The sequence below is a fragment of the Capra hircus genome, chromosome 18 (assembly GCF_001704415.2).
Source record: "Capra hircus breed San Clemente chromosome 18, ASM170441v1, whole genome shotgun sequence".
NCBI classification, from domain to species: Eukaryota; Metazoa; Chordata; class Mammalia; order Artiodactyla; family Bovidae; genus Capra; species Capra hircus.
The window spans coordinates 21,939,410-21,961,943 of record NC_030825.1 but is presented as its reverse complement, the minus strand read 5'-3'; the positions used below and the strand labels follow the sequence as shown (position 1 = coordinate 21,961,943).

Sequence of the window (22,534 nt, the reverse complement as noted above, 5' to 3'; positions counted from 1 at the left end):
TGGAGGGTTATGCGTTGAGCGAGTGTGTGAATGTGTGTGGGGTGGCCGACAGGCCAAGTCAAGGAAAAATACTCTCCTTGTCCGTGCTCTGAGAGCCTCCTGTTTGCTGAGCTGATGGGGTCCGTGCTGTCTCTTGCGGACTGGGGGCACTTCGGGCACGAGAGTCTGCATTTGGCAGGATTTGGGGTTTCCGGGGGGAGCCGGCTGTGACGCTGAGCCCACCACACCCTCAGGGCAGAAGGTTGAGCTTGAGCCGGGAGGCCAGAAGGAGGTGCATTGCCCCGCTGGTCTGGCTTCTCACTGTGCTGTGGCCCCCTTTGGTGGCTTCCTCGCTGTGGAGGTGCCTCCCCTTACCCACCACGTGTATGTGTTGTGTTCCTGACACCGGCCTGTGCCCCTTTGTGCCCGGAGCTCACGCCCGGCCCCAGGGGGCTCTGAGCGGGGAGGCGCTGTGGATGTGAAGGCGTCTTCTCTCCCTTGCCTGCTGAGGTGGATCTCCAGCCTCTGGGCCGCTGGCTCTTTGATCTCATCTCATGTTCTCTTTCCTGTTCATTTTTGCCTCATTCCTTTGCCCAATGGAGTACATAGGGAATCTGGCTCCCCTTGTCCTGAGGAGAAGTAGCTCTCCATAGGGCTTTTTAGGGAGCTTGCCTGAATGTTCCAAACATGGGACAGGGATTCTGTGGCTCGTTCAGCAGGGTATCAGCTGCCCTCGGCCTCTCGGTCACCTCCCTGCCTTTCCCCTCCCCTTTCTGCTCTGTCCCTTTATGGGCGTCACTAGGCTTAGCCTTCCTGGCTGTGATCACCCCACCAGCCCTCCATCCAAGCCTGTGTCCTTCGTGTGTCCCTCTCAGGAAGGGGCCAGCCGCCCTTTGCCTCCCTGCCAGTCAGCCTGGGTGGGGTGTGGGCCAGCACCTTGTGAGGCAAGGCCTAAACCACAAGCTGGCAGAGGGCAGCGCCACAGCTCAGAGACCTGGTCTCCAGGCTCTTTCCCTCTGTATCCTCTGCCGGGCCCAGAGGACAAAGGCGCTTCTCAGAGATCCGTGGCCTTCAGCCTGAGCCTGCAGGAAGCGCAACCCAGAGGTGGGGGGAGGGGGTTGCTGTCTGCGTGAATGTCTGGGGAACTGGGAAGGGATCTTGTTCCAGGGACAAGCCTCGTCAACAAGTTTTTTCTGTGTCAGCTAGGCAGGGCTGGGGGAATAATGTTGGGAGGCCATGTCTGTGTGAGTCAGGACTGTCTGTGTTCTGTGTGAGGAGCTCAGCAGGGTGGGTGAGGGAGGCACTCTCTGAGCCTCTTTCCTCATCCTTGAACTAGGAGATACTTTGTACCCACCTCCTGGGCTTGCAGGCAAGTTGCTGTTTGTGCTGCTCGTCACGTGTGGAGAAGCCCCACCCTGGAGGTCACTACCTGTTTCTGCCCATTGTGGGAGGAAGGGCAGTGTTCTGGCAGAGAGTAGAACAATGGGGGTGGCCCTGTGTCAACTAAGGCTTGGGCAACCTGAGCACTGCCCACAAAAATTAAGGAAGTGGAAGATATGCCCAGGGCCACCCTGACCCAAGGAAGGATTATCAAGTGTACACAAGGGCTCACCTGGACGTGTTTTTATCATGCCCCTTAAAATTATTTTAAATTGGGGCTTCATTTATTTTTTGTTTGCGTAATCCAGTTCTCAGGTTGCATCCTGAATCTTAGGTGGGGTTGAGGTGAAACCTAGACACATCTGGGGGTGGCGGGAGATGGGAGAGAACGCCCTCCTCCAGCCCCTCTTGGAGCCTGGGCTGTGGACCAGGCACTGCTCTAGGCCCTGAGGGACACTGGGGAAGGCAGGTGGAGTTCTGTGCTCATGAAGCTCACTGTCATATTTGGGAGAAACAAACATGAAAAAGAATTAAGACAAAAACATAATTCCCAGTTTTCATGAGTTCCTGGTGGACGAGCAGAGAGTTGTGGGGTTTGAACAAGGGGTTCTAGTGGAGAGGGAGGGTTGAAGGAGAAAGTGTTTCAAGTTCATGTAGAGGATGAGTAAGAGAATCTGCTAATGAATCCCAGACAGAGAAAATGGTGTTTGCAAAGGCCCTGAGGCTTAAGAGCTGAGTGTGACTGAGTGAAAGGGTTTGGATGCAATGACGCTGGGTGATTTGGCAGGTGTCGCCGGTCTGTGGACTGTGGGAGGCAGGTTGCCATCGGGTTCAGGCAGTGTCCTACACAGGAGTGTGGTGGGGTGGGCCTAGCTGAGGGTAGGTGCTGCAGAGACGCACAGAAGAAATAGGTGATGGATGGTTCCTGCCCGCAAGTCAACATGGGGAGGCAAGGATTCATCTGTGCAAGGTAACTGGAGAAATCAGAAAGGCTGGGGTGAGGCCATTTCTCAGACTTCTTGAGAGAGTCTAGATCTGAGCTCTGAAGAATCAGGGTACTTCAGAACAAAACAGAAGATGGAAAGCCTGTGGCTGGCAGGAACAGAGAGCTTGCTAGTGGCGAAAGGCCTGGGAATGCAGGGAAGCCGATGAACTAGAGGCAGGAAGAAGAGGAGGCTTAGCTGGTGTGGACGTGGCCAGGCCCCATGGAGTGGAGCAGAGGGCAGTGAAAGAAGGCAGAGGGAAATAGCGCAGGAAGCTTTCTGGGCATGGGAGCCCAAGATATATCAAGACATCCAGTGGAAGGAGGATTCTCTAACAGTGGCGTCTGCAGATGCCCTCGAGTACCCCCAAAGAATGTGGCAGGACTCTACTCTCCACCCAGATTTGGTGCGTGTTAATGTTTGCCACCTGAACTTTTAGGGAAGTGGTGCCGCTTTCCCCGCCCTGGTTTACAGTTAGTCCAAGGGGATGGGCCAGCCCAGTGCTACACAGACCCTTAAACCGGGCGCCTCCTGGTGGTGGTGTTGCAGTCCTTAGGAGGAAATTGGCTGGTTTTCTTTAAACGCGGTATAAAACTCAAATGGGATAAAAGAATATGGAGTGAAAGATCTGCCTCCCACTTCGGACCCCAAGCCTCCTGGTTCATGTCCCCAGAGAATTCGCTTCGCCAGTTTGAATCTCCTGGAGAGATTTTGTGCATGTTCAGGTACCTATTTTCAGTTTCTTTTCAAGAACGTACGTAGTGGCCTGACATCCTGAAAACATTTGTATGCCTACGGTAAATGCCCAGGTACTAGTGTACAGCACCTGTGTGTGCACACCTGTGTAACCCGTGCCCAGATCATGACAACGAACGCTCTCAGCGCCACAAAAGGCCCCTGTGTGCCCCTTTGCCGAATATACTCCCAAGCCCAAAGTGGTCACTGCTGTTTTTGAACTTCACTTTTAACTGGTGGTTTGGATTTGGCTCCTAACTGGCAGCCTGAGCATGCTGTTGCCATAGGGTGAGGGTAGGTGCGTCATGCCCAGCAGCCCCAAAGAACGCTGTGGTTAGTGCCTGTCAGGGCTCTGGATTCCTGGGATGGCAGGTGGTGCCATCTTGGGGTGACCCTTCTCCCAAGCTCTTTGGAACCATGCGTAGGCAACAGTGATAAAAGCATAGGAGTCCCAGCTGTAATGGTCCGTGCTGTCGCGGAAGGCATGTAAAGCCCAGCAGGGTGGGTAGAGCAGCTATGAGCCCCATTGAACTGGTTAGAAGTCAGGGCCTGGAATAATGCTTGAGGTATAAGTAGGTTCTCAGTAAATACTGGATGGATGAGTGAGTGGGTGGGTAGATGAACAGACGGGCAGATGGGTGGGTGAGTGGGTGGGCAGGTGAGTGGATATGTGGATGAATGGATGGATAGCAGATGAGCAAATGGTTGGATGAGTGGGCAGACGCTTGGGTAGGTGGAGGGATGACAGGATGGGTGGATGAAGCCCAGACAGGTGATTAAGCAGCTTGCCACAATTCCAGAACCTAAGCAGTGGGAATAGGGCGCCACTGAGACTCCTTACCTCCCCCAGCCTCCCACCCCCAGTTAATTATATGGATATCTCAGACTGCATGGAGCCAGATCTTCCCTCTAGTCATTGTCTTGCTTTCTGTCTTACAGGCTCTTACAGTGCCAGCCAGGGTGTCAACTGTATCCGTGAAGATGTAGCTGCCTACATCACCAGGAGAGATGGCGGTGTACCTGCAGACCCGGATAACATTTACCTGACCACTGGAGCTAGTGATGGCATTTCTGTACGTGTCAGAGTGGCTCATTGTTGCTCACTCTTCACCCGCATGAAGAACAGCCTTGTGCGTTAGGGCCGATGGCGTGAGCCTGTGGGCTGTTAAAGGGGGACAGGTCTGGGCAGAGAGGTTGGCCACCCTCTGCTCCCTGCTGTCTGCCCCAGCCTGGTAGCTGCTGTCCTTACCGCGTTCAGTCTTTGTGAACCTGGACACTCCGGCAGCCTCAGTTTCCCTCCTCCAGTTGGGAGGAGTCACGGGACACTCGAGAGTGTCCATCTTCCTGGCATCAGCCTTTCTCTTACTCAGCATATATGCTGTCTCTCCTCTGCCAGGCACTGTGCCAGGTGCTGGGGAGGTCATGGGGAACCAAACACATTTGGTCTCTACTTAGACATCAGTACTGGATCTGACTAGCACTAACAGCACATAAATACACGTCAGATCGCAAGCTTTCAGTTTCTCTTCTGGATGAGGACAAAGTGTTAACAGAAGGGAGCAGCAGGAACTCTGACCTGGGGCTGGTGAGGGCAGGAAGGTTTCTCCAAGGAAGGCTGAGCAGTTAGAGATCTGGAGACTGCGTAGATGTGAACTCAGGGAGGCAGGCAGAGACAGATTCAGGGCAGAAGGTCAGCGTATGCCGAGGCCTTGGGCTGGAAGGAGGCTGCATGTTTGGAAATGGAGCATTGCGGGGCAAGCACACGTGGGGAGGGACAGTTACCAGCGGAGGCAGGTGGGGCCTGAGTCCTGAAATATTGTTGTCCTAAGAGCCGTGGGAGCCACTGAAGGATCTGAAGCAGACGGAGGGTCATAATTAGATTTGGGTTCTTAAGCTTAACTGTGGCAGGAGGGAGCAGAGTAGATGTGAGAGTGTTTAGGAGACAAGAGAAGAGGCGGCTTGGGCTGGGCATCAGCCGTGGATGAGGTGAAGAGGGGCTGGTATCAAGGGGTCCATAGGAGAAGGGGCTGAACCTGTGGTCTGAGGTTCACCTGCAGCCTCTGTTCCCTTCCAGCACCCTCCCCACGTGCCCCCAGTCAGTGCTGGGGGCCATCCACTCACTTGTCCTCCCTACTCAGGGAGCTTGTCCTTTCTGACCCTTCTTTTAATAAGTTACGTTTGTCTGTGTCTCTTGACCTCCAAGGCTCTTATTTTGGATGTTTATTAAATGATTTTGTCCTTTGCTGAAGCCTCTCAAGTGCATTAAACTCTTCCTTGAGCGCGGGAAGAAACAGGCACAGAAAGCTTAGGTGGTCTGCCTGCTGTTAAGAGCCTCTCGAGGCATTGGAGATTCTAGTGTTGGACTCAGGCCCCCAGCCATGGCATCTTCCACTGTAAGCTGCCATCACGGCGCCTCCCTCTTCCCAGAGAAGCCCAGGTATGGGTAGAGGTTCCAGAGGCAGATGTGGGGAAGAGTCTTCAAGATTTAGTGAAAAGAATCAAGCTGTTACACTGGCATTGTTGTAGCAAGGAAATGAGCCTGAGAAAGGCGCTAAGTCTTCACCCAGAAGAGTTTGGACTTATGAATTCAGTGAATTACTGCCACCTCCGCTAGTGCCCCACAGGACTCCCCAGGCCTGTTTCTCAGGAATCCTATGAACTTAGGGCTCAATTTTGGAAACAGCCAGGTTGAAGCGCCACCTGGTGGCAGAAGCTGGGTATTTCATCCCATTTTCACACTCCTTTGTTCACTGGTCTTTCCAAGTCTTGGGCTCTGATAAGTTCATGATTAGACAGATTCCGGGCTGCATCCCAGATGTATAGAATGAGTTTCAGGGGTGAGGTCAGAATAATTCTGAGCAGGTCTAGTTTTGGGGCTACTTCTTTAAAAGATCTCTTTTAAAAATACTAACAGGTATCAAGCCTTTAGGTTCCATGCATTGTGCTAAAAGCTTTAAATCATTTTGCTCATTCCTCGTAACAGACCTCATTTTACAGAGGAGGAGAGGTAGACTCAGGGGAGTTCAGAAACCTACATGCGGCTGTGCTGGGGGTAGGCACTGGGCGACTGGTGAAAGGCGGGGTTTGGGGTCTTCCGGCTTCTGCCGCTGTTCAGTCCTCGGAGGGTGGAAAGTGGCAGTCGCTCTGTAAGACGTGGCTTCTCTTGCAGACGATCCTGAAGATCCTGGTCTCCGGGGGTGGCAAGTCACGGACAGGCGTGATGATCCCCATCCCGCAGTACCCACTCTACTCAGCGGTCATCTCCGAACTCGATGCCATCCAGGTGAACTATTACCTGGATGAGGACAACTGCTGGGCCCTGAATGTGAACGAGCTCCGGCGGGCCGTGCAGCACGCCAAAGAGCACTGTAACCCCAAGGTGCTGTGCATCATCAACCCCGGGAACCCCACAGGTCTGTGCTCTACTTCCTCACCAGTTTCTTGGGGAGCAGGGTGGCTGGTGTTTTCTGGACACTAAAGAGCTAAAAAATAATGTTTTATTTGCTCCAAGGTTCCCAATCCAACTCCAGATTTGCTAACATAAAACCATAAAGTTGGCCGCCAGCCACCTTAGGAGGTGAACGAATACAGGCCTTTTCCTGGGCAGGCTTGTATGGTAATTAAGACCAGTTCTTTTTCCTGTACGTCCACGTACAAAGAACCTACTCTTTGAGGTCACAGACAAGCCATCACCTAATTATAGGCCTAATTTTACCCTTACTCCTACTTGTTTTTCTGAACCAGTTTTTAGATCGCTGGTGTGTGCGTTTGTTTTTCTTTGACACAGCATTGCTGTGTACTTTGAGGCCTGAAAAGGAAATGCCATATTAAAAACAAAAGCAAACCAAAAAAACCTGTTTCCAGAAGTTGGAAAGCACTCCTAATTTTGCATATTTTTCTTCACGCACAAAAAATGCACAGTTCTGCCTGTTTTGATCTTTCCAGGCTGCTGGCTTCATGTGTCCCAGATGCTATTTGGATGCCGAGAACAAGGGCTCCTCTCTCCTCCTTTGTTGAGATAAACTGGGTCAGGGCCAAAGCGTGGTGGAGTTGATTGTGGAATCTGCTCCTTGGGAACATCAAATGATGCTTCAATCAGCTGAAAGCTCCACTTGAATTCCTGGGTGCAGAAAATGGGTGCAGCTGCTCGCCTGGTTTATTTACACCGACTGGCTGGGGGAAGGGATGAGGGACCTAACCAGGGTATTGTAGGAAAATGACAGAGCTAGGTTCTCAATCCTGGCTGCACATTAGAATCAGAAAGGGAGCTTTTAAAAATGCCAAAGGCCAGGCCACACCCTAGAATCTCTGGGGATGGGGCTCAGGCATCAATATTCTGTGCAACTGAGGATGAGAAACACTGCCCTTGGATGATGCTTCTAAAACTTCAGCTTGTTAAAAACTGCTGAGCCCTACATCTAGATATGGTGATATAATTAGGCTGGAGTGGGACTTGACAATTTACATTTCTAACAAGCTCATGGGTGATGCTGATGCTACTGGCCCCAAACTTGGAGTAGTAGGTCCTATATCTTAGGAAATACTCTGTATACCTAGTTTATATCATAGGCTTGGTAACTTTTTGACCAGAAGCTTACATATATCTTCTTCTGGCTGTCTGGGGAGAAGTAACTGCACCAGACTTTCCTATTTGGGGTCAAAGTGGGGGTCATATGAGTGTGATATTAATATAAGCAGTTTTTCAGTAGTCATGTTCGAATGTGAAAGTTGGACCAGAAAGAAGGTTGAGCACTGAAGAATTGGTGTTTTTGAACTGTGGTGCTGGAGAAGACTCTTGAGAGTCCCTTGAACTGTAAGGAGATCAAATACATCAATGCTAAAGGAAATCAACCCTGAATATTCATTGGAAGCTGATGCTGAACCTCCAGTACTCTGGCCACCTGATGTGAAGAGCTGACTCATTGGAAAAGACCCTGATGCTGGGAAGGATCCATGGCAGGAGGAAAAGGGGGCAACAGAGAATGAGATGGTTGGATGGCATCACTGAATCAATGGACAAGAGTTTGAGCAAACTCTGGGAGACAGTGAAGAACAGGGAAGCCTGGTGTGTTGCAGTCCATGGGGTTGCAGCAGCCAGACAAGACTAGAGACTGAACTACAACAACAAGCAGTTTTTCTAAAAAATAAGTTACAAGCAGGCTCAGGCTAGTTTTGCTCTCTGAGGTTTTTTTTTTAGTTTCTGGTTGTGATACGCAGCTGTAGGATCTTAGTTTTCTGACCACGGATTGAACTTGGACCCCAGCAGTGAAAGCATCAAGTCTTAACCATTGGACCACCAGGCAGTTCCCCTCTGGGGTCTTAATGTGTGGAAAGCAGCTATTGGAAGATGGAGGATGGAAAATAGAGACCTACCTGTGATCACAATGTATCTCATCTGGACCACACACTGTAACCACTTTGTCTGAAAGGTGTCAAAATGGAGTGGAATATTAGTGGCTAACAGGGCTCTTTGGGATTCGAGACAGAAACTCACCTTGAGGCTTGAAGGGAGTGGACCTGTGAAGTCCAGGGTAAAGCAGCACACTTGAATTAACGTCGTCGTCATGGGAACTTCAGGCCATGACCCAGCTCTGCTCTGGGCTGGAATCCTCAGGAAGCACCTGTCCTGGGAGTGGCCTTCCGCAGGTCCAGTCAGTGCCCAGCAGCTGAGTGTCCTCCACAGGGAGACTCACCCCTGGTTTCAACTGAAGCCCCAGGCCAGACTCTCTTGGACCGCACTGGGACACCTGCCTATGCCTGACCTAGTTAAATCACTGAGGCTGATTGGCTGGGTCTGTGTCCCTGGTGGAGTTTAAAGAGAAGTTCCCCTAGGACAGCTGTGTGCTGTTGCTCAGAGAAGGACAGGACGCTAGGCTGGTGCAAGCAACAGGTATCCCCATTAGTGTGTGGGACATTCCCTTGGCCCAGCCTCTGGCAAGGGGCGCTTGGAAGACCCCTCTGCAGCCTTTGGGGCCTTCAGCAGAGCTGCCTCTTCTCTGTGGTGCGCGCATGTCTCCCCCTGCTGGGCACAGGCATGCCCTGCCCTCTGGAGATCATGCGGCTCCTCCTGCTCCACAGGCCTGTTCTGAGTGACTGCTTCGTCCCAGGCCCTGGAGAGGAATAAGCTCTGTCCTTGCCCCACAGTTTGCATCGATCGCATGGGGGATTATTTGTGCACAGCAGGTCTCCTTTCCTGGCCCTTGCACTCCCCCTGGCAGTATGGAGAAGACTCTTGAGAGTTCCCTGGACTGCAACGAGATCAAACCAGTTAATCCTAAAGGAAATCAGTCCTGAATATTCATTGGAAGGACTGGTGCTTAAGCTGAAACTCCAATACTTTGGCCACCTGATGCAAAGAACTGACTTTTTGGAAAAGACCCTGATGCTGGGAAAAATTGAAGGCGGGAGAAGGGGATGACAGAGGATGAGATGGTTGGATGACATCACCGACTTGATGGAGATGAGTTTGAGCAAGCGCTGGGAATTGGTGATGGACAGGGAAGCCTGGCGTGCTGCAGACCGTGGAGTTGCAGAGAGTCGGACACAACTGAGCGACTGAACTAAACTGGCATCATGTTCCCCGCTCACACCTTTTATACTCTGGGTGCTCACACCTGTGCTCGCATTCTAACAGGCTATACTTTGTGGCATTGCAGCCCTGGGAGGGAAGACCAGGAGCATGTGGTAGGCAGGAGAGGCTGCCAGAATGGACAGCCCCTGTCTGTCTATGGGAACAGCAGCTGGTTACTTGTAGCATCGCGGGTGCTGCCCTTCCTAATTCCCAGAGCGTGAGCTTGCTTCATGGAAGCCTGCTTGGCCTTTGTTTGGCAGGGACTGGTTGGTCCCTTAGTAAAGGAACTGGTTTGTTGCTTAGATAGTTTAAGTCTGAAATCCTGGCTGAATCATACCATGCTCTTATAAGATACATCAATGTATTTTTCCGAGACTTAGTCTTGTTATTCTTACATGGACAAGAATATGGTTATTTTTATTTTTAACAAAGAGGTAATATATTCTCCATACTGCTTTGCATGAAGATGTAGATACATATGGCAGTAATACATGTGCACATACATACTTATGTAGACAATACATGCATGTAACACCCGTAGGTGCTCATTTACATCCTTTGTGAGCATCAGCAGGCAGTACTTTTCCAGAAGCTGTGTGAGCAAGTCCACCATCTCAGGGCCTCGGGAAATCTGGGAAAGTGCTCCTTTCCCCACTGAAACCCGCAGTATTTCCTGTGAGCTGATGGTGAATATTTTGCTACTGGCACTGATTTCTCTAAGGTGGATGAAGTGATGAGTCCAGCTCTGAAGGGAGACCCTGGCAGGGATACCGTGGGTGCCTGCCAGCGTCCTCAGCGGGCACGGCTCCCGCATGGTCACTGGAGAAGCCAGAGCTGGTAGGCAGGCTCATTCATTCGTCTAGAACTTCTTCCACTGTGCTTACCAGGGAGGGCCCTGCTGGGTGCCGGCTTTGAGGGTCGGTGCTGGGCCAGAGACATTGTCCCTGCCTCGTGGAGCTTGTGTCGGGAGAAGGTGTGGCCAGTGCTGTTTTCATGGTGCGGCTGCTGTGGGGGGCGGAGGGGAGCAGGGCTGAGAGAGTTAACTCCTTCAGTTTCATTTTCGTGCTGTCTGTGACACGTCCATGTCTTCTTGTCCTCTAGCACAGAATAATGCACATATATCCTCCTCCCCCCTCCACACACATACCTCTGAGGAGAATAACAAGAAAGTTGGGTATGAAACACCACTCCCTACACATACCTGGCTGAAGTGAGTCAGAGGGACGGAGCTGACCCTAGGGGCTCCCTGGAGGCTGTCAGCAGCTAGGGAGGGTGGTCCTGTAAGATCATGAGGGAACACAGACATCTGAGTGATTCTGGCTGGAATTCTCACCTGGGGATGAATGAAACACCATGACAACCTGCCTTCTGCTTTTGTTTGGGACTGTTTAGGTCAGGTGCAGAGCAGAAAGTGCATAGAAGATGTGATTCACTTTGCCTGGGAGGAGAAGCTCTTTCTCCTGGCTGATGAGGTAAGAGCAGCCTGGACTCTCAGAGGTGAGGGTATGCTTTCTCTTCTGGGGGAGGGAGCCAGGTCTGCTGTTCTATAGACAAGAGAACTTTCTAGATATCGGAGGAGAGATTCTAACAAGGTTGAGGATGTTCAGTGTTAAACAACCTGTGAGATTGTGACCGAAATCATCCCTTATTGGTTTGGAATCTTGGTTATAAGTTTCAAAAATCCAACCCAAACTACTTTAAACTTAACACGGTGGTGGGGTCTCAGGAGTGGGGCTGGATCCAGGGACTCGAATCATATCTTCCGGCTCCTCTTGTTCCATCCTGCTGCCTTGGCCTCAAACACGGGCCTGCTATCTTCCCAGCCTAGAAAGAGAGCTTATCTTCCTGGTGTTTCAACAAAGCTCAGAATTGAGCTTCACTGGTGCAGTTTAGGTCAAACACCCATCACTGAACTGATTATTCTGGCCCAGTGGCTGCAATGTGCGGACTGACCAGGCGCTAGGCAAGGGTCGGGGGCTCTCCCCTATGACCTGAAACCTGCAGATAGGGAGCTGAGGAGGATGTTTCTTGAAGCAAATCAAGAGCCCCTTTCTCAAGAAGGGAGAGTGGGAGCTGTGTGGGCTGAATGCTGTGTCCTATGAGGAGGGGAATCTTATGAACCCCAGAATCGCTGCTGCCTGAACCCTAGATCTGGAGACAAACCTGCCCATTCTTTTCCTGCTTTGCAAGAAGAAATTAAAGACCTGTCAAATCCTATTTTCACTTCTTCATTTCTGCGTGATTTCTGGTTAGTCCTAGCTTCTAGCACGTGAGCTTCATTTCTGTGCTCCTTAGCACCCCCCTACCTCCCCCCCTACACAGAGGTTATCCACCAAATCACTGCTGTGGTCAATAGCAGATAGACTTAAATCTTCATTTCTAAAGGAAAAAAGGGGCAGTAGAGTGACCTGGTGCATGAACCTCTTCCCTCAGGGTCTGGGAAGCGAGGAGGGTGAGGGGGAGAAGAGAGAGGCCATGGAGGAGCTGGGGAGGGGAGGGGGCTCTGCCTGGCTTGTTGAAGGTGGAGCTGGCCTGACCCTCCTGCTGACCCACAGCACCTCAGAGAGCCTCGGTTCCCCTGATCTCCATACTGGGCGTGGGAAGTTCATCTCCAAGTGCAGATGGAGCGTTTGCCTGCTAGACTGTGTAGACGGGGAGGGACAAGAGGTGTAGGCGCTGCCCAGTCCAGGGAGGAGAGAATGACGGTGATGGTGGATGGAAAGCTGGGTGAGTGCCGTGAAGCGCTGAGGAGGACGGTTAGCTCTTCGGATGGTGAGGTCAGAGGACAGGTCCATGACCTGCTTTCACCACTCATCTCATTGACGGGGTGAGCATCACGCTCTGGGAGGAAAGCCTGCTCGGGCCAGCCGGGTGTCACTGGCACGTGAGGCAGAAAGGAGATCTGGAGACTGCGTGGGGCTAATGTGGGAGAATCCAGTGGGCATCCAGCCCGTGGCCTCCCCCGCTGCCCTTGCTTGTTCTGGAAGGTTCCCTTGGGCACATCTGGCTTAGACGTGACATCTAAGGCCAGCTTCACAGCAGGCAGCCCTGGCTGCAGGTTGTCCCAGTGCCCTCGCTCAGCCACAGCCCGGGTGGCTCAGTTTCTGGGGGACTTGGCTGACTGTTCCTGTCCTGTCCCCTCCTGCAGGTGTACCAGGACAATGTGTACTCCCCGGACTGCAAATTCCACTCCTTTAAGAAGGTGCTTTATGAGATGGGGCCTGAGTACTCCAGCAACGTGGAGCTCGCTTCCTTCCATTCCACCTCCAAGGGCTACATGGGCGAGTATGTGGGCCCCCGCCTCCCTTACGCTGCTCCTGGGCCCACCTGGTCCCATTGCTTTTCCACCCTGCCCCGCCTCAACCTACTGGACAGAGGTGGCTACTCTCGTCTACAGCCTCTGCTGATCTAAGAAGCAGGAGGAGACAGGCCATGTCTCCCCAGGGGGAGTGCACTGGTGTGAGGGCATCCCCTGTGCAAGGGCTCGTGTAAAATAAGGCTGTGATGAAAGTGAATACAGGACCCACAGCAGCTTCCAACCCTAGGGTTTTCTGCCAGCCTTGTTGCTATTGCTCTGATACTTGACTGAAGTCTGAGGGCCAGGGATGGCAGGTTGAGTGGATAAATGCCGTCAGGCCAGTGGCCAAGCTCTGTGTGCAGGAGCGCTGTATGCACCCTGCCTGAGCACCCTGTGACCTGTGGGGCCAGAGCATCAGCTTCAGCCCTGTATTCGTTCATTCAGCCCATATTTATTGAGCATCTGCTATGAGTTCAGAAGCTCAGCAGTGAGGTTACAGCAGTGAGAAAACCACACCCATTCTGCCCTCACAGTCATGCTCTAGTGAGGTCAGAGGCAATAGACAAATGAACGTGATGTGTCAAGGACAGAAATGATCAGAGAGGAGGTAGGAATGCAGAGAGGTGGCGTCCAGTCACCAAAGAATTGGACCCAGGGAGGGGAGGTGGGGAGCTATGCAGACATCTAAGGAAACAGCTTCTACAAAGGCCCTGAGGTGGAGGGAGGAGCTGTTTGAGGAGCAGGAAGGAGACTAGAAGAGGGTGAGAGGGAAAGTGGCAGCAGTTGAGACCAAGAAGTCACAGGAGGCCAGATCACCTGGGCTACTTAGGTTATCTTTTACTCAGAATGAGATGGGAGCCCTTAGAGGGTTTGCACAGAGGTGTGACTTCTCCTGGTTGCTGAGTGATGAGGGCAGGGAAAGAAGCGAGCACTCAAGTCAGGAGGCTGTTACAGTCCAGGGGAGATACTGGAGGCCAGGGTAAAGGTGGGGGGATGTTGGATCCTGGGTATGTTTGAAGGTGAAGTTGACGGTTGTTGCTTGATGAAAAGGAGGGTGTGAGAGAGAGAAGGATGACTCCCAAGTTTTTTGTTCAAACAGCAGGAAGCATAGAGTTGCCCTCAATAGGTGAGGATGTCTGTGGGTGAAGCAGGTTTGGCGGGGGGGATTTGGAAGTTGGTTTTAGATGTGTAAAATTTGCAGATGCCTGTTGGATGTCCAGATGGAGGTGGCTATGTGAGTCTGTAGCTCAGGGCTGATACCCAGCTGGAGATTCAAGTGTGCGAGATGTCAGTGTTTGAGTTGTTAGTTAGATCTCTGAGCCTAGACATCTCACTGGGAGGAGTATAGATAGAGAAGAGGTCCAGGGACTGGGCCCAGCCGTCACTGCTCAAAAGTTAGGGGAGGAGAGGAGGAACCTGCAAACTAGACTGAGATGGGTAGGCCCATGCATTTACAGCTAGGACATTCATTCCCCAGCGTTGTGGGAGTTCCATTATGTGCCAGGTGTCAGGGTAGGGGAGAGGGTCTGGAGGCCAGTGTAACTATGAAGCTTCAAGACATATATTGACCAGGTCAAGGGAGCTTCCCAGGTAGCGCTAGTGGTAAAGAACCCACCTGCCAATGCAGGAGACATAAGAGACACAGGTTCGATCCCTGGGTCAAGAAGATCCCCTGGAGGAGGGCATGGCAACCCACTCCAGTATTCCTGCCTGCAGAATCCCATGGACGGAGGAGCCTGCTGGGCTACACTCCATAGGGTTGCAAAGAGTCGGACATAGCTGAAGTGACTTAGCACACACACACACACACACACACACACGCAAGGGAGCTGTCCCCTTGGGATGGTTGCCCGGCTGTTCTTGGCTGTATTTGTTGTGTGCAGGAGTTGATTTATGCTGTTCTTTCTGGTTTACCCTGGTAGCTGTGGTGCCTCCTTGCTAAACTTTCATGTGTTGTGTACTGCTTTTCTTAAATATGTTCTCTATTAACTCATTTTTCAAACTCAAGTGTGTTTATTACATACCTACCCATCTCTCCATCTGTGTTATTGATTACTCTGGATATTGGTAACCTGAGTTGGTATCCTGTTGCCCTTAGATCCTGATTACCTAGGATTAGACTGATTTACCCAATTTGATTTTCTACTCATCAGCAGAGGGTAAAGCAGAAAGATTCTTCTTTCAACTTTTGTTACGAGAAACCCTTCCAAGAGGCCAGAATTTATCTTCCTGGGGGAAAGGCCAGGTGATGGATCAGATGGGGGTCAGTCTTTGCCATCATTCTATAGCCTGATCCCAAAAGTCTTTTACTGAGTTCTCATCATATCAGGTATCTGAGGTTGGGTGGGTGTGGTGCATATACAGAGGAAGGTAGCTAATGCCATTATTTCTGTGGTCATTAGCCTGAAGGTTATCAGTCACAGTCCAGAGGAGGAAGTGTGGCTAATGGAGCTGATTTGGTTCTGAAAGTTGTTTTTTATTGTTGTTGTTTTTTAATGATTTCAGCTTATTTTCATGAGATTTGACTCTGTATCAGTCAGGATCCTTTTGGCAATAAGTAACAGAAACTCAACATGAAAGAGGGTTTAAAAAACACATAGAAAGTGAAGTCGGTTAGAAAGAGAAAAACAGATATTGTATACTCACACATGTATATGAAATCTAGAAAGATGGTACTGATGAACCTTTTTGCAGAGCAGCAGTGGAGACACACACATTGAGAACAGACGTATGGACACAGCTTAGGGTCGGGGGGAGAAAGAAGAGGTGGGATGTATGGAGGGAGTAACATGGAAACATACATTACCATATGTAAAGTAGATAGCCAATGGGAATTTGCTGTATGACTGAAGGAACTCAAGCCGGGGCTTGGTGACAACCTAGAGGGATGGGATGGGGGTGGAGGTGGGAGAGATGTTCTAGTGGAAGGGGACATGGGTAGATCTATGGCTGATTCACGTTGATGTTTGCTAGAAACCAACACAATACTATAAAGCAATTATCCTTCAATTAAAAATAAATGAATTTTTTCAAAAAATCCGTATCAGTAAAAAGTCAAGGAGTAAAGTTGAATCAGGGGGCTTAAAAATGTCAGGGGGTCTCTCTCTCTACTTCTGACTTTGTCCTGTTTTCTTTCTCAGCTCTGCTTTCCTACCCGCCTCCCCTTTTTTTCTCTTCTTTCTTTTTCCTTTTTTTTGACCACACCATGCAGCTTATGGGATCTTGTTCCCTGTCCAGGAATTGAACACAAGCCCTTGGCAGTCAAAGCGCAGAGTCCTAACCACTGAACTGCCAGGGAATTCCCTGCTCTGCTTTCCTTTGGATTGGCTTTGTTTTCAGGCATCAGAAAGTTGCAGCAAAATCCTCAGGTTGCTGCTCACATGCCCACTTCTTGAACCTGTGCAAGGGGTGCCTGGCCTGAATCATATGCCCCTTTCGAGCAGAGCTAGTATAATGCTAGTTAGCAGTCAGGCTAAGCTGCTATAACCAAAAGGCCCCAAAGTACAGTGGCTCACTATAGAAGACTTATAGACCCAAAGTATAACGGCTCATTACAAAAAACTAGGAATAAAACCACTGTATGACCCAGCAATCCCACTGCTAGGCATATACCCTGAGGAAACCAAAACTGAAAAAGACACATGTACCCCAATGTTCATTGCAGCACTATTTACAACACCTAGAACATGGAAGCAGCCTGGATGTCCATCAACCGATGAATGGATAAAGAAGCTATGGTACATACGTACAATATTAGTCAGCCATAAAAAGGAATGCATTTGAGTCAGTTTAATGAGGTGAGCAAACCTAGAGCCTATTATACGAGCAAAGTAAGTCAGAAAGAGAAATGTGAATATCACATATTGACACATATATATGGAATCCAGAAAGATGGTACTGATGAATTTATTTTCAGGGTGGCTGTGGAGAAACAGACACAGAGAACAGACCTATGGACACGGGAGGAGGGGAGGAGGGAGAGGGTGAGAGTATGGAGAGAGTAACATGGAAACCTACATTACCACATGTGAAATAGATAGCCAACGGGAATTTGTTGTATGACTCAAAGAGGGGCTCTGTGACAATCTAGAAGGGTGGAAGAAAATGACAGAAAACCAACTACAGTGGCTCAAACAAGGTAGAAGTGTGTCTCTGTGATAACAGTTCAGAGGCAGGGGGAGTCCGGGACTGGCTTTGCTCCACGAGGTCATTCGAAGATAGCCTGCTGGGCTGGCTCTGTCTTCTCAACACGTGGCATCATCTCTAGCACTGAGGCTGCTTGCTCTGGTGTCTGCCTTTCTTAGGAAGTGGGAGAAAGGAACGAGAGAGCCTGCTTTTAAGGAAGTGATGTGGGATTTGCACATGTCACTTCTATTCACTTTCCATTGGCAAGAACTTGGCCGTACCTGGCAGCTCAGTGTTGGGCATGGGGCTGGTTACAGAAGATTCTGGCCAGCTGGTTGCGCTTAGTAGTGGTCCCTGTTGACTGGTGGGTCCTCTCTCCTGCTTCAACATTCTAGGTGTGGCTACAGAGGAGGCTACATGGAGGTGATCAACCTGCACCCTGAAATCAAGGGCCAGCTGGTGAAGCTGCTCTCGGTGCGTCTGTGCCCGCCAGTGTCTGGGCAGGCTGCCATGGACATCGTTGTGAACCCCCCGGTGCCAGGAGAGGAATCCTTCGAGCAGTTCAGCAGGGTGAGTCGGCTGCGTCCCATGGCCTGTCTGCATCGCTGAATGTGGCCAGCATTCACCATGTATGGGCTCCATGGCCAGCCTCTCTCCAGATGACCTCCAGGGCATGCTTATGGTTCCACATGGTGCCTGACCCCCCCCAGTAAGGTTAAGTCTCAGGATGTGGCTGGGCTGTATTTGAAGTGGGAGGACTGTGCGCACTGTGGGTGTGGGCACCTCTTCCTCCTTCTCACCTGTGAGCACCACAGATGGGCAGGCGCTCAGAGGGAATGGCCTCATGTCCTGAGAACATGGAGGGCAGAGAAGGGGGTGATGATTCTGTTACTAAAGTAAAAGGGGGAAATGGATGAGCATGCCATTGATTCTAGACCACAAACTTGCCTGTGGCTTAACCAGATATCCTTGCACCTTGAAGTGATGCAGACAGACCCTTTCAACTGCAGGTGACAAAAACCCAACTGTAACGAGTTTAAACAAGAATGGAACTCATTGAAGAAGTCAGCTCCCAGCTGTTTTAGATTAACAATTTTTCCTTTTCAATTGTGGTAAATTACACAGAACATAAAATTTGCCATTCTGATCTTTTTTGACTGAACAGTTTGGTGAATAAAGTACATTCACATTGTGCAACTATTACTAGCTTCCATCTCCAGAACCTTTTCCCAAACTGAAACTGTACCCATTAAACAATAACTCCTCATTTCCCCCTTCTCCAGCCCCTGGTAACCGCTAATTTACTTTCTGTCTCTGAGGATTTGACTGCGTTAGGTACCTCGTATATAGCATTTATCTTGTGGCTGGTTTATTTCAGTTGGCACTGTGTCTTCAAGGTTTGTCCCTGTCGGGGCGTGTGTCGGAATGTGCTTCCTTTTGAAGGCAGGGTAACATTGCACTGTGTGTGCGTGCTGTGCTCTGCTGATCCGCTCATGCACAGGGCACACCGCTTCACCTCCGTCCAGCAGCGCTTGCACAAGTGTTGGGCTGCCTGCTCCAGCCTTGGCCACGTGTCAAGCTCCCAGCCTATCACTGATGTGCTTTGCCTGGATTGTGTGCCCCAACACATCACATGGACTGGGGGAAGGGTAGCTCCCCAGAATTAAGTGGTGGGGCTGTCTCCTGGAAGCATATTCTAGGATGTTCCATCCAGGGCCAAGTTTGTCCAGGCTGATGGGGAGGGACTGGTTTTCCTTGTTTGCGGGAATGACATCTCGGTACGAGAGTAGATCCTATGACACAAGCCACCTAGGACCTACTTGTGACTCATGTGTCCCTGCCCAGGGCCCATGGCGACCTCATGGGCTAAGCGTCTGTGGAGGACATTCTGCAGAGGGACACGTGTCTTGCCCGCCTCTCTGGTTTGTTGCTCAAGCACACAACAGCTTGCCTTTCACCAGTCTGCCTGGATGCCCTAGTTTGAAGGGATGGTTTTCAGTGTCTGGAGCCATGGTGCCTGGAGATGCTGACTCCTATGCTTTCTCTGTCTCCTTAGGAGAAAGAGTCCGTCTTGGGTAATTTGGCCAAAAAAGCTAAACTGACAGAAGACATGTTTAGCCAAGTCCCAGGAATTCACTGCAACCCCTTGATGGGGGCCATGTACGCCTTTCCTCGAATCTTCATCCCTGCGAAAGCCGTGGAGGCAGCTCAGGTCAGAGGCGCCGGGTTGGGCTGGCTCTCTCAGCAGGTTCACTTGGAACTCTTTCTTGCCTTGAGGAGCACAACCGCTGGCCCTTGAGGCTCTGAACTTGGTGTATCCACTGGTCAGATGGTACTTAACGTGTAAAGATGACGGGCTCCCGGAGACCCAGCCCTGCAGCAGCTGTGGTGATGGAGTGGGTGTGAGGTCAGGCCCAGGTGTGATGCGATGCATTTAAAACTGAACAGACACTGGAGAAGCATCAGGAGCTGTCTCCTCCACCTGGCCACCATACCCTACAATAGCGCTGCTCAAACTTGGATGTGTACATGGATCACCTGAGGCCCTGTTAAAAACGTCAGTTCTGGTTCAGGAAGTCTATGGAGGGGCCCAAGGTTCTGCATTTCCAATAAGTTCTCAGGTGGTGCCACTGAGGTGGTTTGAGAATCAAGGGCCAGAGCCCTATCTCTGAAAGTGTCCTCACACCCCCTAACCTACCTTGTTAAACATTCAAAATCTGGCCCCATCCCTCAGCCTGTGGAATAGCATCCCAGGTGTTAGAGCCCGAGAATCTATTTAAGAGGTGGCCTGGTTGTGCAAACTGAAGTGTGAGAAGCACCACCAGCAGGGCCCCTGAGAGGCTTGTCCCTTAAGGCTCCCCTGGGCACAGACCTCAGGGCCCTGGCTTGGTGTGTAGGAGGCCAAGGCCAATGCTTGGGGAGCTGCTCTGTGGGTGGGGCACAGTGGACTCGGGCTGGCACTCCCTAGGGGACAGCAGAAGCCCCACAGCCCATGGCTGTCCCAAAGCGGCCTTTGGGTTCTTTGCTCCCGGCCCCAGCTGCCTGCGTACCCAATGTCCTGCCTTCTTTCTCGCAGGAAGAGAGGGCGGAGGGGCCCTGCCATGGCAAAGAAGCCGCCATGTCAAGCATACTGGGCTTTGAGAGTGTCATGGTGGGGCTGTGCAGGGTGAAATCGGGAATGACTCCTAAGCTCTGCCCTGTCCCCTCAGGCCCGTAAGATGGCCCCTGACATGTTCTACTGTATGAAGCTCCTGGAGGAGACGGGCATCTGTGTCGTGCCTGGCAGCGGCTTCGGGCAGAGGGAAGGCACCTACCACTTCAGGTACCACTGCCTCTGCACCTATTTAACAGAGGGGCCTGGGTCCTGGTTTGTCTTGGGAAACTCGGGCTTCTTAACAGCAAGGCAGCTGCAGAGACAGAGACGTGTGAAGCCCCTGTGCCCTCATCCCACTCCCATTCTGTCCTGCCACAGAGATAGCCGAGACGCTGCGCAGGGACTCAGGAAGACTATGGGTGGACTCCACGGTCATCTCCTTGACCGCTGTCTCCCACTCCACCGCCTCCATCTTTCACATGCTCTCTGCAGTGTTCCCCCTGCTGGGTTTTCTTTTCTTCCCTTGTCCCTTTTCAACTCCATGATGTATCAGTCTGCATCCAGGAGCTCAGTAGCTTGTCCACTGAGCCAAAAACCTGCTGAGATGTTGCCTCTGAGATACGGTGAAATTGCTGGGCCGCCTTTCACAGGCATGGGACTCTACCAGGCCAGCTGAACAGCTCAGCCAGGGCTTCCCACCAAAGCCAGCAGCAGATGTCAAAAAAAGAAATGTCTTGGGCTTAGCACCTGGGGCCAAGTTTTGAGTCAGTGAAGGTCATGGGCAGTGCCCCTCAATGGACAAATGTGTGTGGATAGCCTTTCCACCCTAGTTAGGTTCATCTTGGCAATTTGTGGCTCACTCAAGAAGTGGTTACTTCTTGAGAGCTGCCCTTAGGGATGGGAAGCAGGTTGACAGGACTGGAGGGAGGAGTTAGTTACCATGGCAACTTGGGAATTCCTATGGAGGGAAGTTGTGACTGAAGGTTCTCACTATGAGACTGACAGTGGAGATGGAAAAGGCTTGTCTAGCAGGAGTAGGGTCGGCTCCAGAGAAAAGTTCTGTGCCCCTGTCAGAGTGTTGGGTGGGCCTCCTGTGATTATGGGTGGATGGGTTAAGTAAGCTGAGATGCCGCCACCAGCTTACTGCATTTGTTCACATGTATGAGTTGGCTAAAAAAAATATGTGAATGATGGAGGAAAGTGGTTTAGCAAGTGCCAGGTGCTGTTCAGGGCCTGTCCCTCCCCAGGAAGCTTGCCTGCCCTGTGTGCAGGTAGAGGAGTGACCTGCCAGCTTTACCCCTGTCCCCTTCTCCAGAGCAATTCGCGTCTGACTGTGATGTTCTCCTTCCTGACAGAATGACCATTCTTCCTCCGGTCGAGAAACTAAAGACGGTTCTGCAGAAGGTGAAGGACTTTCACATAAAGTTCCTGGAGGAATATGCGTGAGGACTCCTCAGGCCCTAGAGGGAGACCAGGCCCTCAGCCTGCCTCCTGATATGCCTGCCCAGCCCAGCCCAGACTCGCCTCCCGCAGCGACTCCGCCTCAGGCCTTACAAAGGTCACTGGTCGCTTTCATCGTCATTTTGCCCCAGGAGACTTCTTTCTTTGTGCCTTGATGTTGGGAGCACCTCTCTTCTGAGCAAATGTGAATCGGGGATGCCTCAGAAGCCCTGTTTTTTTGATGCAGCCAAAGTAGAGGGGACTCACTCAGCGTTATGTGGTAGTGTCCTCCGAATCTGTTGTTGTTGCTTGTGGAAAATTCATTTGGGGTTTAAAACAGCCTGGGTGTGTTGGGTGAGCTGCTTCAGGTTTGCAGAAACAAGGCATCAGGAAATGTATAACTTAACCACGATGAGGACTGGAAATCCCAAACTCACCGCCATGATCTGTGAAATAAAACTCTTAGCGGTGTGAAAATCTATTCCTTCAAACAGGAGAGCCTGGAGTCCACTGGAGGCCCAGAGAGGGCCCATCCTTCTGACTTGGAGGCAGGCATCCTGCTCTCAGACGAGCATGGTGAGAGGAGCAGTGCAAGGATGCCAGGCTAGGGGGTGGTGGGTGTGGAGATTATGGCCAAGGCCAGAAGGTCCACCAGGGGAGGGGTGGGTGCGAGCCAGGCTCCGAGTTGAACCAGGCTTCCATCCGGGAGCACACAGCAGGTAGTGAGGACTCTGCCCACAGGGGGGCTGCAGGTAAAGAGTTCTCTTGAGCTTTCTTAGGCTGGGACACCCATCTTGAGGTCTCCCTGAGCTCCAGGGGCACCGGGTTCATCAGCCCAGCCATATCTCAGTCATGGGAGATTCTGCCTGATGGTGTGTGGATCTATCCCACTGTTACCCAACAGCCAGCCTCACCCAAGGGCTTCAGGG

At 51.4% G+C, this 22,534-nt stretch overlaps 1 protein-coding gene across 1 annotated transcript in view; it reads left to right on the top strand.

Annotated features, from left to right (window-relative positions):
* The window catches only part of GPT2 (glutamic--pyruvic transaminase 2), a 32,785-nt gene extending 10,699 nt beyond the window's left edge, over positions 1-22,086 (top strand). The window contains exons 5-12 of the mRNA XM_018061975.1: positions 4,017-4,150; positions 6,247-6,490; positions 11,041-11,120; positions 12,797-12,933; positions 17,467-17,641; positions 19,128-19,283; positions 20,281-20,393; positions 21,521-22,086. Of these exons, the coding sequence (XP_017917464.1) occupies positions 4,017-4,150; positions 6,247-6,490; positions 11,041-11,120; positions 12,797-12,933; positions 17,467-17,641; positions 19,128-19,283; positions 20,281-20,393; positions 21,521-21,611 (1,130 nt within the window). The 3' untranslated portion in view covers positions 21,612-22,086. The remainder of the gene's footprint in view (positions 1-4,016; positions 4,151-6,246; positions 6,491-11,040; positions 11,121-12,796; positions 12,934-17,466; positions 17,642-19,127; positions 19,284-20,280; positions 20,394-21,520) is intronic.